The sequence below is a fragment of the Myotis davidii genome, unplaced genomic scaffold, assembly GCF_000327345.1.
Source record: "Myotis davidii unplaced genomic scaffold, ASM32734v1 scaffold415, whole genome shotgun sequence".
Lineage (NCBI taxonomy): Eukaryota > Metazoa > Chordata > Mammalia > Chiroptera > Vespertilionidae > Myotis > Myotis davidii.
In genome coordinates, this window is record NW_006287951.1 from 1,658,573 (window position 1) to 1,673,070 (window position 14,498).

At 40.8% G+C, this 14,498-nt stretch overlaps 1 protein-coding gene across 9 annotated transcripts; it reads left to right on the forward strand.

The window, feature by feature from the left end:
- Window positions 1-480: 480 nt before the first annotated feature.
- Window positions 481-14,488, forward strand: CDV3 (CDV3 homolog (mouse)). Of its 9 annotated transcripts, none has more exons than XM_006759781.2 (6): window positions 481-590; window positions 10,008-10,153; window positions 12,452-12,611; window positions 13,033-13,035; window positions 13,785-13,941; window positions 14,085-14,296. In XM_006759781.2, the coding sequence occupies exons 1-5, from the start codon at window positions 496-498 to the stop codon at window positions 13,933-13,935; spliced, it is 555 nt and encodes a 184-aa protein (XP_006759844.1). In that variant the 5' UTR covers window positions 481-495; the 3' UTR covers window positions 13,936-13,941; window positions 14,085-14,296. The 9 variants fall into 9 exon arrangements, with proteins under 9 accessions (XP_006759844.1, XP_015416852.1, XP_015416854.1 ...); XM_015561366.1 differs by having other exon boundaries at window positions 13,785-13,834; window positions 13,978-14,296; XM_015561368.1 differs by having other exon boundaries at window positions 13,785-13,834; window positions 14,106-14,296.
- Window positions 14,489-14,498: the final 10 nt, after the last annotated feature.

Below are 14,498 nucleotides of genomic sequence, written 5' to 3' on the forward strand. Positions count from 1 at the left end.
GGCCGAGGCAGCAGCACCCTCCCTCCCGTGGCTGTGGGTCTGGGTCCGAGGCGCCCGGCACAGAGCAGCATGTGTCCAGTGACGTCCCCTCGTGCCATTTAGGGCTCGGGCTTCTGCCCCGTCGTCGGAGCTGAATGTTCTGACGATCGCACGGGTAGCAACTCTCGTTGGCATGACTTGGTCTCTAAGCCGGTGAAAGAGAGAGAGAATCACACGCCGACCTGGAGGGAGACATAAGTTGTGGGCTCGCTGTTGACTTTTGCATTCGGCTTTTCCTGGTCGGTTTTCAATTAACAGCTCGCGTAAAAGGAACCGGGTGGAAGTAACAGTGTTGAAAGGGCACGTTCGTCCTCCAGCCCTAGTCGACCTCGGGATCCAGCAAGGGCTGTGGCCAGAAAAATGAGCCCATGCTTTTAGGGTCCAGCCACGTGATCCACTTTTCATAGTCCGATCTTTGCCTTAGTGGTCCTTTGACGAATAGCTTTAATTGATCGAATGTTATGTGCTTTACAGGATGAAGATGAGTGGAAAGAATTTGAGCAGAAAGAGGTGGATTACAGCGGCCTCAGAGTTCAGGCAATGCAAATAAGGTATGGCCTTGTTACAGATATGTTCAGGTCACCCTTAGGATAAGGGGGTGTATGTCTGGTTTTTCTTTCAGCCCCCAAACAGCATCCTAGTAGCCTTGCGCTTTAGATATGCTAATTAGGGCTCTAATAGATGGTGTCTATTCCTTCTCTCTGTGATGGCAGTCATTCTGTATGTTGATCGGAATAGCTGCCAGCTCCAAAATCCTGAGAGAGCTTGCCTTACTTCCAGCCCTGGTTAGGTTTATTTATTTTTATTTTTTATTTGAGACAGCTAAAGTTGATTTTATGGTTTCAAAGTATTTACTTTTTTTTTTTCTTCAAAGTATTTCTTTTAATAGTGGTGGGTTGAACTTAGTTTTTCTTTGTGTTTCGAAAATAACATGGATTGCCCTGACCGGTTTGGCTCAGTGGCTAGAGCATTGGCCTGCGGACTGAAGGGTCCCGGGTTCAATTCCGGTTAAGGGCATGTGTCTTGGTTGCAGGCACACCACCAGTAGGGAGTGTGCAGGAAGCAGCTGAATGGATATTTCTCATCAATGTTTCTAACTCTCTATCCCTCTCCTTCTCTCTTCCAATCTGTAAAAAATCAATAAAATATATGTTTAAAAATATATATATTTTTTAAAAAAATGGTTTTCAGGTCCTTTCCAATAAGCAGGTGAATGTGTATTTTTGTAATTGAAGCATTCTTACAGGGAAGTAAAGGGTTTTTATATTCACACAGTGGAACCAACCTGTGTAATCAGCACCAGAGTCAAGAAACTGAACATTAGGAAGCCCCCCTCCTAACCCTTTGTAGCCAGTGCCTTCACCCCGCAAGGATAACCACTCCTAATGCTATAGATGAACTTTCCCTAGAATTTCCTAGGAACAGAATCAAACATGTTATTTTTACAGTTTAAGAAAACAGTAATTTATTTATTTTTTAATCCTCACCAGAGGAATTTTTTCCCATTGAATTTTAGAGAGAGTGGAAGGGAGCAAGAGAGACAGAGAGAGAAATGTTCAAAACACCGATGTTAGACAATTAGTTGCTTCCCTCTCGTATCCCTACCTGGCCATGAAGAGAACCTGCAAACCAGGTTGACTGGGAATAGAACGCCTTGGGCCGATGTTTTAACCATTGAGAAACACTGGCCAGGGCAAGAAAACAGTAATTTTTAAAAATTGGATTGGTTGAATTTTAGGAGATTTGAAACTAAGAAATATTTTATGGCTTGGCCAGAGTGGCTCAGTGATTAAGTGTTGACCTGTGAACCAGGAGGTCACAGATCGATGCCAGGTCAGGGCACATGCCCAGGTTGCAGATGCATTCTCCAGTGGGGGGTGCATGCAGGAGGCAACCGGTCAGTGGTTTTCTCTCATCACTGATGTTTCTATCTTCCCCTCTTCCTTCCTCTCAGATATCAATAAAAAATAGATGTGGTTTTTTTTTAAGTCCAACCTGTGTGGTTATTTTTAGATTCATGTAAATAAATGTAGGAAAAACAAGTGAATATAGGCTTCCATTGGTTTTAAGATTTAAAACCCTTTAATCACAGTTTGAAGTTTGCAATTACTGATGCCAGTGACCACGTGGCACAGTGGAGAAAATAATTTTCCTTAAAGAAATAATGTCTTTTCACCTCTCTAGATGGTAATATTTATGGCGTTAACTCATTCAAAAACCAGGGCTAATTTTGACATGTGTTGAATATCTACCACAGTTAGGTATTGATGTCCTAGCTTCTTTCACATCATTTCCTGAGCTTAACCAAAGTGAAACCTGATTGGTGACGGGAACTTTGAGGAACTGCAGCTTCTCCACTCTTGGTTGTTCTGTCTTGGTGTGAAGTAGCAGTGATTAGACTGGAGTTTTCTCCCTTAGCCGTTTGGGTGTGTGGAACTGCCTGTGTGTGGGGTTCCTGTTTTGATGTGGAAAAGGCTCTTGGTCTGCCTCTTCCGACAGCATATTCTTGGAGGAGACTTGAATGACTGGAGGCATAGTGTTTGCTGGTGTTGAACTTTAGTAAGAGTAGCAATTTTAGAGGGAAAAATGTTTCAAGTTAATGTTAGACATTGACTTTGTTATATTATGGAGGATTTTAAACGGCACCTATTTTTGTCATTGAGTATATATCCCATATCCATATTCAAGGCTATTTTAGTCTTCATTTCGGCTACTCCCAAGATGGTGAAACATTCCTTAAATTACAATCAAACCTCAGTTGTTGAACAAAATTTCAGGCTTCAGTTCTCAAGGGGACAGACCTTTCATGGCGATTATTCAATACATAAAATAAGTCTCCATAAGTTCTAAGAAGGTTAGTGATAGCAGCAAAGTGAAAAGGAAAGTTGTGAGAACAATACTTGAGCTTAGATAGGTACTGTACATAAGAAAGGTTAAAAAGGAATCATTTGAGGGTCTGGAATGGATTAATTCAATTTACATTATTTTTAATGGGAGAAAAAATTATTTGGGTTTTCTAACAAATCGCTTCTTGAACAGCCAGAACAAATTAGGTTCTAGAACTGAGGTTCCACTGTACTTACATCCTTCACCTTTGCCGGGGGCATAAGTAAATCTCAGCTAGGATGAGCGTTTAAGTTCTACTTAACCTGAAGTAGACCAGCTTTGATATTGTGTGTTTTTCATTATTCTTACCATCTGGTCACTGCCTCTAAGTGGCCATCCAGAGGTCTTCCTCTAACCTATTAACATTGAAAAAACTATCTGCTTCAAGAAGCTGCTTTTGTGGATCCTCAGTCACTATGGAGTCTGGGGTCTGTATTTGCATTTTTATAAATCATTCAATAAAGGGAAATGTGCAGCTCCTGGGGAAGGCTTGAGAGTGAGAAGCCATCTGAAGTTTAATAACAGGGACTAAGTCTTTCACTTTATATTCAATACCCTTATAAACTGCAAATTAAATGTTCTTGACCATGGAACTCGATAGGGTCCCCAAGGAAAGATACGTTCCATCAATGGGATGGAGTTGATAATACGGCAAAAAGATGGACTTCAAGAGAAAGACAAACCTGAGTTTGCATTTTACTCCTGCTGTGTGTGACCTTGGGCAAGTCACTATTTACTTTTTTTGTTAATCCTCACCCGAGAATATTTTTTTCATTGATTTTCAGGAAGAGTGGAAGAGAGAGGGAAAAACTGAGGGAAACATCGATGTGAGAGAAACACATCGATTGGTTGCCTCCGGTTGCTCCTGCACCCGCCCCGACCAGGGCCCAGGCTGGGGAGGAGCCTGCAACCAAGGTACATGCCCTTGACCAGAATCAAACTTGGGACTCTTTGGTCTGCAGGCTGACGCTTTATCCACTGAGCCAAACTGGCCAGGGCTATTTTTGAATGTTGGTTCTTACCTGCAAGACTGGGACGACTACTCAAGCGTGCTCTGAGGACTTTGAACAGGATGTTTGTAAAATACCCACTTGATTAATATTAATCAAGATAAGTGGGTAAATAGAATGACTTACTCTTGGGAATTTCTCTGCTGTTTAACCACAAGGCACCTGATTTATAAAACTCAAATTAGAGGAGAAGGAGTAGTTTAGTCACATAAGGTTATCATGACTAATCATGTCAGACTCGTTAGTTCACTGGACATAATAGGAGAAAGTGACATGTTCGGGTTGGCTTTAGTATAAGCATGCAGACAAAAATCCCTCTGAGTGTTCAGTGTTATCTTTTTAATGTATGAGAGAGGCAGCCTTGCCATCTCAATATGGGACAAGGAAAATGAAACATTGGAATTTGACTGAAAATATCTTGAAATTTGCCCTGGTCTGTGTAGCTGAGTTGGTCAGAGATCATCCCGTACACCAAACGATGGCGGATTTGATCCCCAGTTGAACCCATGTGCAAGGCAATAGATCCCTGTTTCTCTCTCCCTTCCTCTGAGATCAATTAAATATATATCTTGAAGTTTATAGCTTATAGTCTTTTTTTCTTTCAACTCTTTGCTTTGGGAAATTACAAACTTCAAAAAAGTTGCAGGAATAGTAAAAAAAAAAGTACCCTTACACTCTGCTTACATCTGTCAATCTTTTTTTTTTTTTTAAATACATTTTTTATTGGTTTTTTCAGAGAGGAAAGGAGAGGGATAGAGAGTTAGATACATCGATGAGAGAGAAAGATCCATCAACTGCCTCCTGCACGCCCCGCACTGGGGATGTGCCCGAAACCAAGGTACATGCCCGTGACCGGAATCAAACCTGGGACCCTTCAGTCCGCAGGCCAAAGCTCTATCCACTGAGCCAAACCGGTTCGGCAATCTTTTTTTTTTTTAAATATATTTTTATTGATTTCAGAGAGGAAGGGAGAGGGAGAGATAGAAACATCAATGATGAGAGAGAATCATTGACTGTGTGCCTCGTGCACACGCCCTACTGGGGATAAAGCCCACAACCTGGGCATGTGCCCTTGACCAGGGCCGAACCAGTAACTTTTCAGTCCGCAAGCCAATGCTCTATCCACTGAGCAAAACCAGCTAGGGCTAGCAACCGTTTTTGCCGTATTTGCTTCAGCTTTAGTTAGTTGCAGATATTGATCTAGTCTTGAAGTACTTGAACTACATAGTAGGTTAGCAAGTTGCACCTTTATTGAAGACTAGAGGTCTAGTGCAAGAAATGCCTGCACTGGTAGGGTCCCTAGGCCTGGCCAGGGCCTTGCTTCATTCCGCGCCACCACCTGGTGGTCAGCACACGTCATAGCAAGCAATCGAACTCTGGTTGAACTCTTGAGGGGACACTTTGCATACACATACACATCAATCAGAGGCCCGATGCACGAAATTCATGCAAGAGTAGGCCTTCCCCCCGCTGCCAGCACTGGCTTCCCTCGAAGCCTGGTCTAATTAGCATATTACACTTTTATTATTATAGCTATAGATAAGTGTTCATTTGAAAAGAGGAAAATTTCAGTAGCAACAAATAGACTGTATTAATGTCCTAGCTCACATTTACTAACTAGCCTGAAATTTAAGTACCAAGAGTATTATAAGGACATGTATCAAATTTTCTGTCTAAATAGATTTTATTCAGAGTCATGCCATTATAGATAAGTTCTTTAGAGTGAAGCCATTGAGGTGATGATTGAAGGGATCTACCACTTGAACTTAGATTATTGGTTGATAGTAGGATCTGTAGGCCTTTCCCATCTTTAAAATGGATCTTTAGGAGAATGAAATACTTCATTTAGTACTTGAGGTTTCTAAATGTTGAGTGTTTAAACCCATTCGGTAGGACTGGTTAAGTTGTCCTTTGAAGAGAAGAAATTGCTTCTGCATTCAAACTAGATCTATTGTAGCAAATTTTTTTGACTACTATGTGTGCCACACATTGTGGTCGTAAAAATAGCTCATGCTCGCTAAACACCAGTAGATCATTTCACTGATATGCAGGGTGCTGTGGGGTACAGGAGAGAGACACGTAGTCTACCATGAAGAGGTAGAGAAAGAGTCCTTGCATGAGGTGCAGTGACATTTAAGCCACCAGGCATATCTGGGGCCATTGCTGTCTCCCTGTTTTACTATTGTAACAGTTGCTGGATAATAGTGTCAAACCAGTGGAGATGCCCAGCATTCCAGCAAAAGCATGGTCATGTCTGGATTTTGTTTTAGCTGCTTCTCCTTAGTGTTGGAGAAGGGGGGCGTTAAGGACACATAGATTCTCATGTAATGTCCTTTGAGATAAGGAGGTAAGAACGTTCTGTGCTTTATAAATATACTGCTGTAGGATGTATAATCCTGAACAACCTTATTAAAGAAAGTGAATTCCTCAAATCTCAAAGAATTTCTGTGCACTACCTCAGAACTGTAAAGAGGATAAAATGAAATAAGAGACTACCTGAAAGCATATGCCCTCTGGAGTCCCATTGACTTGGCTCTGCTACTTTGTAGCCCTGGAAAATGTATTTAAATGTGTCGGGTATCAGTTTCCTCATATGTACAATGGGTTTTCTCCCTGCTTTGTGTTGTTTCCGATTTAACTTTGTAAAGTTGGTAGAAGGCTGCCTGGCATAGTAGATGTTCAGTAAATATTCCTTTTCTAGCACCATCATTCTCCCCTACCCCACAATAGTGCCTTACAGGCATGCATATTTAAGACAGTATACTTTGTGAATTGCGATACTGAAATAACAATAATATAGTGTTTAAAATCATCAGATTTAGCTGATGGGAAGATAATATGTTATATGTGGGTCAGACACAGAATTTTAGCCTAATTGTGTTTGCAACGTGGATCTTGTTCTGGCTTTGGTATTTGGAGATTGGACATTTTCTGAAATATGTAAATATTAAAAAAATAGGATATTTAAATAATTTCTACCCTGCCATTCGTACTGTGGCATCTTGGCAAGACTCTTAGCATCTCCCTCTGTTGGATGAAGGGTCTTGACATGCCGGGAGCCGGTCCATCCTTGCTGTTTCAAGGGACCTGGCATATATGGCATACTGTTCTTAATATGTTTGCTCACCTTCTTGGCGCTGTGTTTTAACCAAGGTCACCTCTCCGAGAAAGGTTGTTTCCCCAGGTAGGGATTTTCCCCTGAAGTTAGGGAGGGAATAAAACCTCTTAACCCCTTCCCCAGCAGAAAAAACCTGGACAGAGCATGGCTACAGAACTTGGTTGGAGAACCTAGACAGAACCTGGTTGCAGAACCCGGCTACAGAACCTGGCGACCGAACCTGGCTGGAGAACCTAGCGAGAGAACAGGGCTACAGAACCTGTCTTGAGAACCTGGAGAACATGGCTGGAGAACCTAGCAAGAAAACATGGACACAGAACTTGGCTGGAGATTGTGGCTAGGGATCCTGGCAAGGCTGCTGATCAACTGAACGCTGTCTCCGTGTCATTCCTTCTTTGCCGACTCCGTCCACACTTTTGGGGACCCCTGGACCTGTTGGGGTTGGACCCCAGCATTGACAATTTCCAATGTTTAGCTTAGCTAATACTTCAGAATCTTAAGAAGCCAAAATACTAGGTTTTCTTTTTGTGTTCAATATAGATATGCAGTCTATCTAATTAAACAGATCACTCTTATTTTTTAATAAGATTATCATCTAGAAGTAATTTTAGATTCTGTGATTATTTCTTCACTTTTCTCGGAGGGTAAAGAGGTGATAAATACTAGACATAAAAGAATTTGTTTTTACTTGGGACTCTCGGTATTCTGTCAGACCAAACAAGAAAAACAATATGCTTTTTATTATTTTTATTTATTATTGATTTCAGAGAGGAAGAGAGATACAGAAACATCAATGATGAGAGAGAATCATTGATCGGCAGCCTGCTGCATGCCCCACACTGGGGATCGAGCCTGCAACCCAGGCATGTGCCCTGACCGGGAATCAAACTGTGACCTCCTGGTTCGTAGGTCGACACCCATTGAACCACGCTGGCTGGGCTATTTTTAACATTTTAAAGGTCATTCTAGATGTCTTTCTATTTTAAGTGTATGTATAAGTTTTATTTTAGTAAGTTACAACATTAATATTACTTCCCTGTTAGTACAGGCGTAACATTTTATTTTTTAAATTTTTTTCAATTTTTTACTGTTTTCAGAGAGAAAAGCAGAGGGAGAGAGAGACAAACATCAGTGATGAGAGAGAATCATTGATTGACTGCCTCCTGGATGCCCCCTACTGGGGATCGCGCCTATAACCCAGGCATGTGCCCTTAACTGGAATCGAACCTGGGACCTTTCAGTTCGCAGGCTGACGCTCTATCCACTGAGCAAAACCAGCCAGGGCTAGGTGTAACATTTTAAATAGATTCATAGGATTTTTTGTTAATGAAAAGGAAAACTGAAGCGTCACTTGGCCATATCTTAAGTAAAATCCTGCTCTAAATGTAGACTGAAGATACAGTTCGTTTGTTCCCTTCTCCCCTTCCTGATTGCCAGCCTAGGCCTGAGTTCTAGAATCACCTCCAGTTGGTGCACAATTCATAAGTGTCTTTAAAGGAGTGCAATAGATATACAAGAAAATTGTTTTATAGCCAGAACTTGTCTTGTTTTAAAAGAAATGGAAGGAGAGCACCCTTAGATGTTCTTGTACAAAAGTCAAGAGGGGCCGAGATTTTTGAAGGTCAGATAGTCAGCTCTGGAGTCATCTGTACATTGTTAGGGCCGTGATCTTGGATCAGATATCAAAGGGTGAAAGCATCTAAAAGGATGGGAGGCCAAGGGTCAGAGCTTTAGACAACAGCCATGTTTTGTTTTTTAAATTATTATTATTTTTTTAATATTTTTTATTGATTTTTTACAGAGAGGAAGGGAGAGGGACAGAGAGCTAGAAACATCGATGAGAGAGAAACATTGATCAGCCGCCTCCTGTACATCCCCCACTGGGGATGTACCTGCAACCAATTGAACCTGGGACCCTTCAGTTCATAGGCTGACACTCTATCCACTGAGCCAAACCGGCTAGGGCCAGCTATTTTTTTTTAATAGGGAAAAGAGTGGTCCAAATAGTGGAGATTGATAAACTGAAGACCTAGGGAAAACCACCATTGGCATGGGAGAAAATTCAGGGAAAAGATTGGTGGTCTGTGCCAGGTGCACCATCAGCAAGGGCAAGAGTTGCAGAAAGGAAGGTTGATTTGGCAGTTATCTCCCTGCTGTGAAGTTGGCAGTATAGAGAAGCAAGATACGTGCTTGATCTTTTGGAACATTCAGGTTTATGTGAAATAAGTAATCTAGCCAAAGGAGAAATAATCAAAGGAACCTTGGAGAAATCACAGATTTCTGACTCAAGTTAATTCAAGAATTTTTATATGGCATTAAAAAAAAATGCAGGCACTTCGGATGCTGAGTTCCACTGAGGATCTCTTGTATTTCGAGAGTATTTTGTAACATGTAGGAACAGATTAGCAAGTGAAACTGTACAACTTTCAGAAACCATTCATTCCACCCCTAGAAATATGCTTACCATAAATGCCTGGTTGTATACTTTGGTTCTAGAAAAATCTAGTAATTGTACCTTGAGTCCTTCAAGTTGCCCTTTTCTCTGCATTTCAGGTTAGACAAGCCAGTCACCCGTCCTTCCTCCGTTACTTGAGCCAATAGCTGGCGTTCTGCTCTTTCTTGGGGCTGCTGTATATAATCATGCAGGTTGTCATGGCCTAGCATATTGGTGTGTTACGTATTTCTAAATGTTTTTGAGTATAGGAAGTTCGCAAAAGGGAAGTGCACACTATCAGGCCATGTGGTTTTCTAAACCTTTTTTCAGCATGAAGTCAAGTGGAAGACCTACTATGTAAATAAGTAAAATCCCCTATTTTTCTATCTTTTAAACAAATAATGTACTTTGTAGAGCCTAAGTGACTTCTCCAGGGCCACACAAAACCAGCATTGATAGAACTAAAAATTTAGACTAACAGTTTTCCTGGTGTAATTGAATTCACTTGCTTTTTCAATAGTGAAAAGGAAGAAGATGATAGTGAAAAAAGAGAAGATCCAGGTGATAATTGGGAAGAAGGTGGAGGTGGTGGTGGTGGTATAGAAAAATCTTCAGGTCCCTGGAATAAAACAGCTCCGGTACAAGCACCTCCTGCTCCAGTAGTTGGTAATTTTAATATTTCATTTTTATGAAACTGTCTCTGTATAATTTTATATGCGGTCAGCTTTCAACTAAATGCATGTTTGTGGAGGGGTTATTAGGGTTCCTTTCCATTCCTGGGAAGGAGGCTTAAAGACTTTCACATTCACAGGAATTTGGAAGTTAAGATACAGGCTTTTCTGTAGGCTCGTTCAAGTTTTATGTAAACTAACTTGCCAAATTTAGATATTTAAGCATTTCAATTTTAGACAGTTGACTAAGGAATATTGGCAACCTGTGTTTCACCTATGTTTGTCTTTTTTTTTTTTCCCATTCCCCATTTTACTAACTTGAAGCATGAATTCTCACAGGGGCAGATTTTATCACTCCCAGGGGGGAGTAATGAAATCTTAGAATTTTTGTATGATTTTTAAAGATAATTTTGTTCATTTTTGTTTTTATTACTTTATTTTTTAATATTATTTTCAGAGAGGAAAGGAGGAGAGAGAGAGAGAAACATCATTGATGGGATCAGCTGCCTCCTGCATGCCCCACACTGTGGATCAAGCCCACAATCTGGGCATGTGCCCCAGCCAGGAATTGAACCGTGACTTCCTGGTTCATAGGTAGACACGCTCAGCCAATGAGCCACAGCCAGCCCAGCTGTTTTTATATTAATTTTATTGTTGATTTTTTTTTTTAAGAGAGAGGGAGGGAGAGAGGCATCGATTTGTTGTTCCACTTATTTTTGCATTTATTAGTTGATTCTTGTATGTGCCCTGATTGGGGGATTGAACCTACAACCATGGCATATTGAAACGATGCTCTAACAATCTGAGCTACTTGGCTAGGGCGAAACCTTAGATCTTACAGTGTTTTGTGACCCATCAGATGTACAGTGTGTATTTGTGGTATTAACATTTCTGGGGGAGGGAGGCAGTGGTGGTTAGGAAAAGATGTTTAAAAACGCTCCTTAGGAGGACAATAATGAAAAGGAAGTTTGAGAAACGATGCTTGAATACTGTGATTTTCAACCTTTTTCAACTCGTGGCACACATAAAATAATCACTAAAATTCTGACACTGAAAAGTATATTTTTTGCCTATCTGACAAAAAAGATAATTTTTATTCATTCACACCATGTGGCTATTGTTGTGGTTGGTTGTTGTCAAAGAGGTCAGTGTCCCTGACTAAATAGGTATTCATGTTTTAAAAATTCTTGTGGCACACTGATTGAAATCACTGCTTTAATCTATACCCATTATTCTATATAGACCAATATAAACAAAAACAAATCACCCCAAATCTTACTTCCAGAGATCACAGATGACTACTTTACTATGTCAGTATTTTTGCATCCGTTCTGGCATTTTGCTCTGTGTGTTTCTCCATTTAACTTTTTATTTTTTGAGCTGTATCTGTGGTGATCCCTACTGCTTGCTGCATTGCTAAACCCACTGCCCAAGTCTCAGTCCTCATCTGATTTGTCCCAGCAGCAACATTTGCCACAGTTGATCACCCCATTGAAACATGCTCTTCTGTTGGTTTCCAGGACACTGGATTCTGCCCCCTCGTTGGTTGGTTCAGTCTCTCTATATCAGTGGTTCTCAACCTGGGCTGCACATTAGAATCACCTGGGAATCTTTTTAAAATCCTGATTTCTGGGCCACAACATTAGTAACAAAGAAACAGAATTTCCGGAGGATGAGGCCCAGAAGTCAGGATTTTAAAAAGATTCCCAGGTGATTCTAATGTGCAGCCAAGGTTGAGAACCACTGCTCTATATGCTAGTGACCTGCAAATTCACATCTTAACTCAGAGCTCTGCTGAATTCCAGACATGTTTATCTTAACTGCCTACCAGCATCTCACTCTCAACATGTCCAAAACTGAGCTCACGTATATGCTGCATCCTACAGCTCTTATCTCAGTGCTGTTCTTTCAGTCACTTAGCACAAACTTTGCAGTCATCTTTGACAAAGCCTTTTTCTTGCTCCAAACCTAAATCTAATGTATCCATAAATTCTTTTGGGCTTACTTTCAAAATAAATTCACTCTTTATATGACTAGTTCTCAGCAGTTCCACCGCTACTCCCTGGCTTTGAACTGTCGTTTTGTTATATGAATTAATGAAATAGTTTCTTATCTGGTCTAACAGCAGCAAGTGTGATATTTTTAGATATAGCAGAGCATGTCCTAGGCTGTTTGTAAACCTCCCATGGCGTCCCCTCTAATCAGAGGAGAAACTAAAGTTCTCCTTTACAGGACTAGTTTATTAAAATGCCAAGCATTTGAATATTTTCTCTAAACTGTTACGAAATGTTAGTTACAGAAACCCCAGAACCGGCAATGACTAGTGGTGTGTATAGGCCTCCTGGAGCCAGGCTAACCACAACAAGGAAAACTCCACAAGGACCACCAGAAATATACAGTGACACACAGTTCCCATCCCTGCAGTCCACTGCCAAGCATGTAGAAAGCCGAAAGTAAGTCATTCCCATATTGTGTTTTTGGGACCCTTCCCTTGGTGTGGAGTGGGATGGATGTAGGAGATATAAAAGCCCATGAGGAAGGGATGCTCTTAACTGGTAAATTCTAAGCTGCATCTGACAGGCAGCTGAGAATTTAGGGTGGGACCTATGTGCCCTGGAGCGGGAGATGGGAAGGAGCACCAAAGACAAACTTTGCAGAAGTTCCTCTTATCCCTGTTTTATGTTCTGTAGCTTTGACTAAGCTGCCCTGTCATTCTCACAAATTACAATTCTTTACAAGTACATTATTACTGGCTTATGTTCCTATAATATGCAGACTGGACATGAAAGAGTACTATTTTGTTATATTCCCAGTAAATGTGAGTAGATGGAAGACGTTGGCATTTATAAATCTAATATTAAAATCTTATTTCAGCAGGTACTTAAAATGAATGCTACCTGGAGTTAAATGACCACATATGGCACATCCACATCTTGTTTAGGGCCATGAATTTTAAGAATTAAATAAAGTGGGAAGAAGTTAAATGATATCAGCTGGATATAATTGTTTGGGGGGTGACTTTTAAAGTAAATCCCAGCCGTTTTGCCTCTTTGAGACCACAGCTGGCTTGAGTTTAAAGCTCCACTTGGACTTGCTCCTCTGCCCTGTCCTACAAAATGAGGGGCACTGATTCGGCACACTCGTCCGTATCTGATCCACTCCCGTGAAGTAGAAGTGAGGAGAAGTCATTGAATAATGAGAACTTGACTGAGTGAGGAAATTGGTGCTCTTACTTATGCATAAGGAAAGAGCTGTATTGTCTATTATTTGCTAACAGTAAAAGTGAGTCTTAGAAGGAATCACCATGCTATCACAGAGTTTTTAACTTTCCAGTTGTCTTCAAGTTGGTCCCAAAATAGATTTGCAGTTAACAGTACTGAACACTACAGTAGATTTGCTACCACAGGAAATGGGGCCATGGAGCTTCAGTTGCAGTGTTTTATGTTTTATGTTCAATTGAAGCCTTAAAAATGGTTTGATAAGGATTTTATAGACTCATTTTCCTCTCCTGTCTCTCCCTCAAGATTCCTGTAAGGGGTGGCTTTTTTTTTTTTTTTTAACTCAAGGAAGAATATTTTTTAAAAAACCTCAAGAAATATTTACTGATTACGTTTATTTTCCCTTAGGGATAAAGAAATGGAGAAGAGCTTTGAAGTAGTAAGACACAAAACTAGAGGTAGGGATGAGGTTTCAAAAAACCAGGCCCTTAAACTTCAGCTAGACAACCAGTACACTGTGCTTGAAAATCAAACAAACAGCCACACACAGTACAATTAAGGAATGGTCTTTGCTACTTGAAGTAGTGAGACAAAACTAGAGGTAGGGATGAGGTTTCAAAAAACCAGGCCCTTAAACTTCAGCTAGACAACCAGTACACTGTGCTTGAAAATCAAACAAACAGCCACACACAGTACAATTAAGGAATGGTCTTTGCTACCCCTTCCAAGGTAACTAGACCACCGTTAACCACCATGAACAGCCATTCATCATCTGATCTCTGCTGGAGCGACAGCAACCGATGCAGACCCCTCGATATAAGTGACCGGCCCTATCGCACTATGGAAGTTTCAAGTGTCACAATTGCTCTATGTATATTGAATTTAGGAGGATTTTCATTGTTATAAATGTGTGAACTAGATTCAGCAGTGTTCTGTCATAATAATTACTCTGCAAATACAAAAAAACCAAACCCACAAAAAACGGCAGCCAGTGGTCATTTCAAAATCTTTTTATGTTCAGATTCTGAGCCTTTGTAAGGTTGACTACCTCAGATTTGCTGCACTCATGTGGACTCATGTGGGTCACAACTTCTGGATTGGAACATTACAGCTCTTAAGTGG

Bases quoted from the DNA above. Each gene is read 5' to 3' on its own strand.
- CDV3 (XM_006759781.2), top strand. From the start codon at position 496: ATGTTATGTGCTTTACAGGATGAAGATGAGTGGAAAGAATTTGAGCAG. The intron at 591-10,007 runs GTATGGCCTTGT...CTTTTTCAATAG, and splicing joins GTTCAGGCAATGCAAATAAG to TGAAAAGGAAGAAGATGATA. The intron at 10,154-12,451 runs GTAATTTTAATA...ACGAAATGTTAG, and splicing joins ACCTCCTGCTCCAGTAGTTG to TTACAGAAACCCCAGAACCG.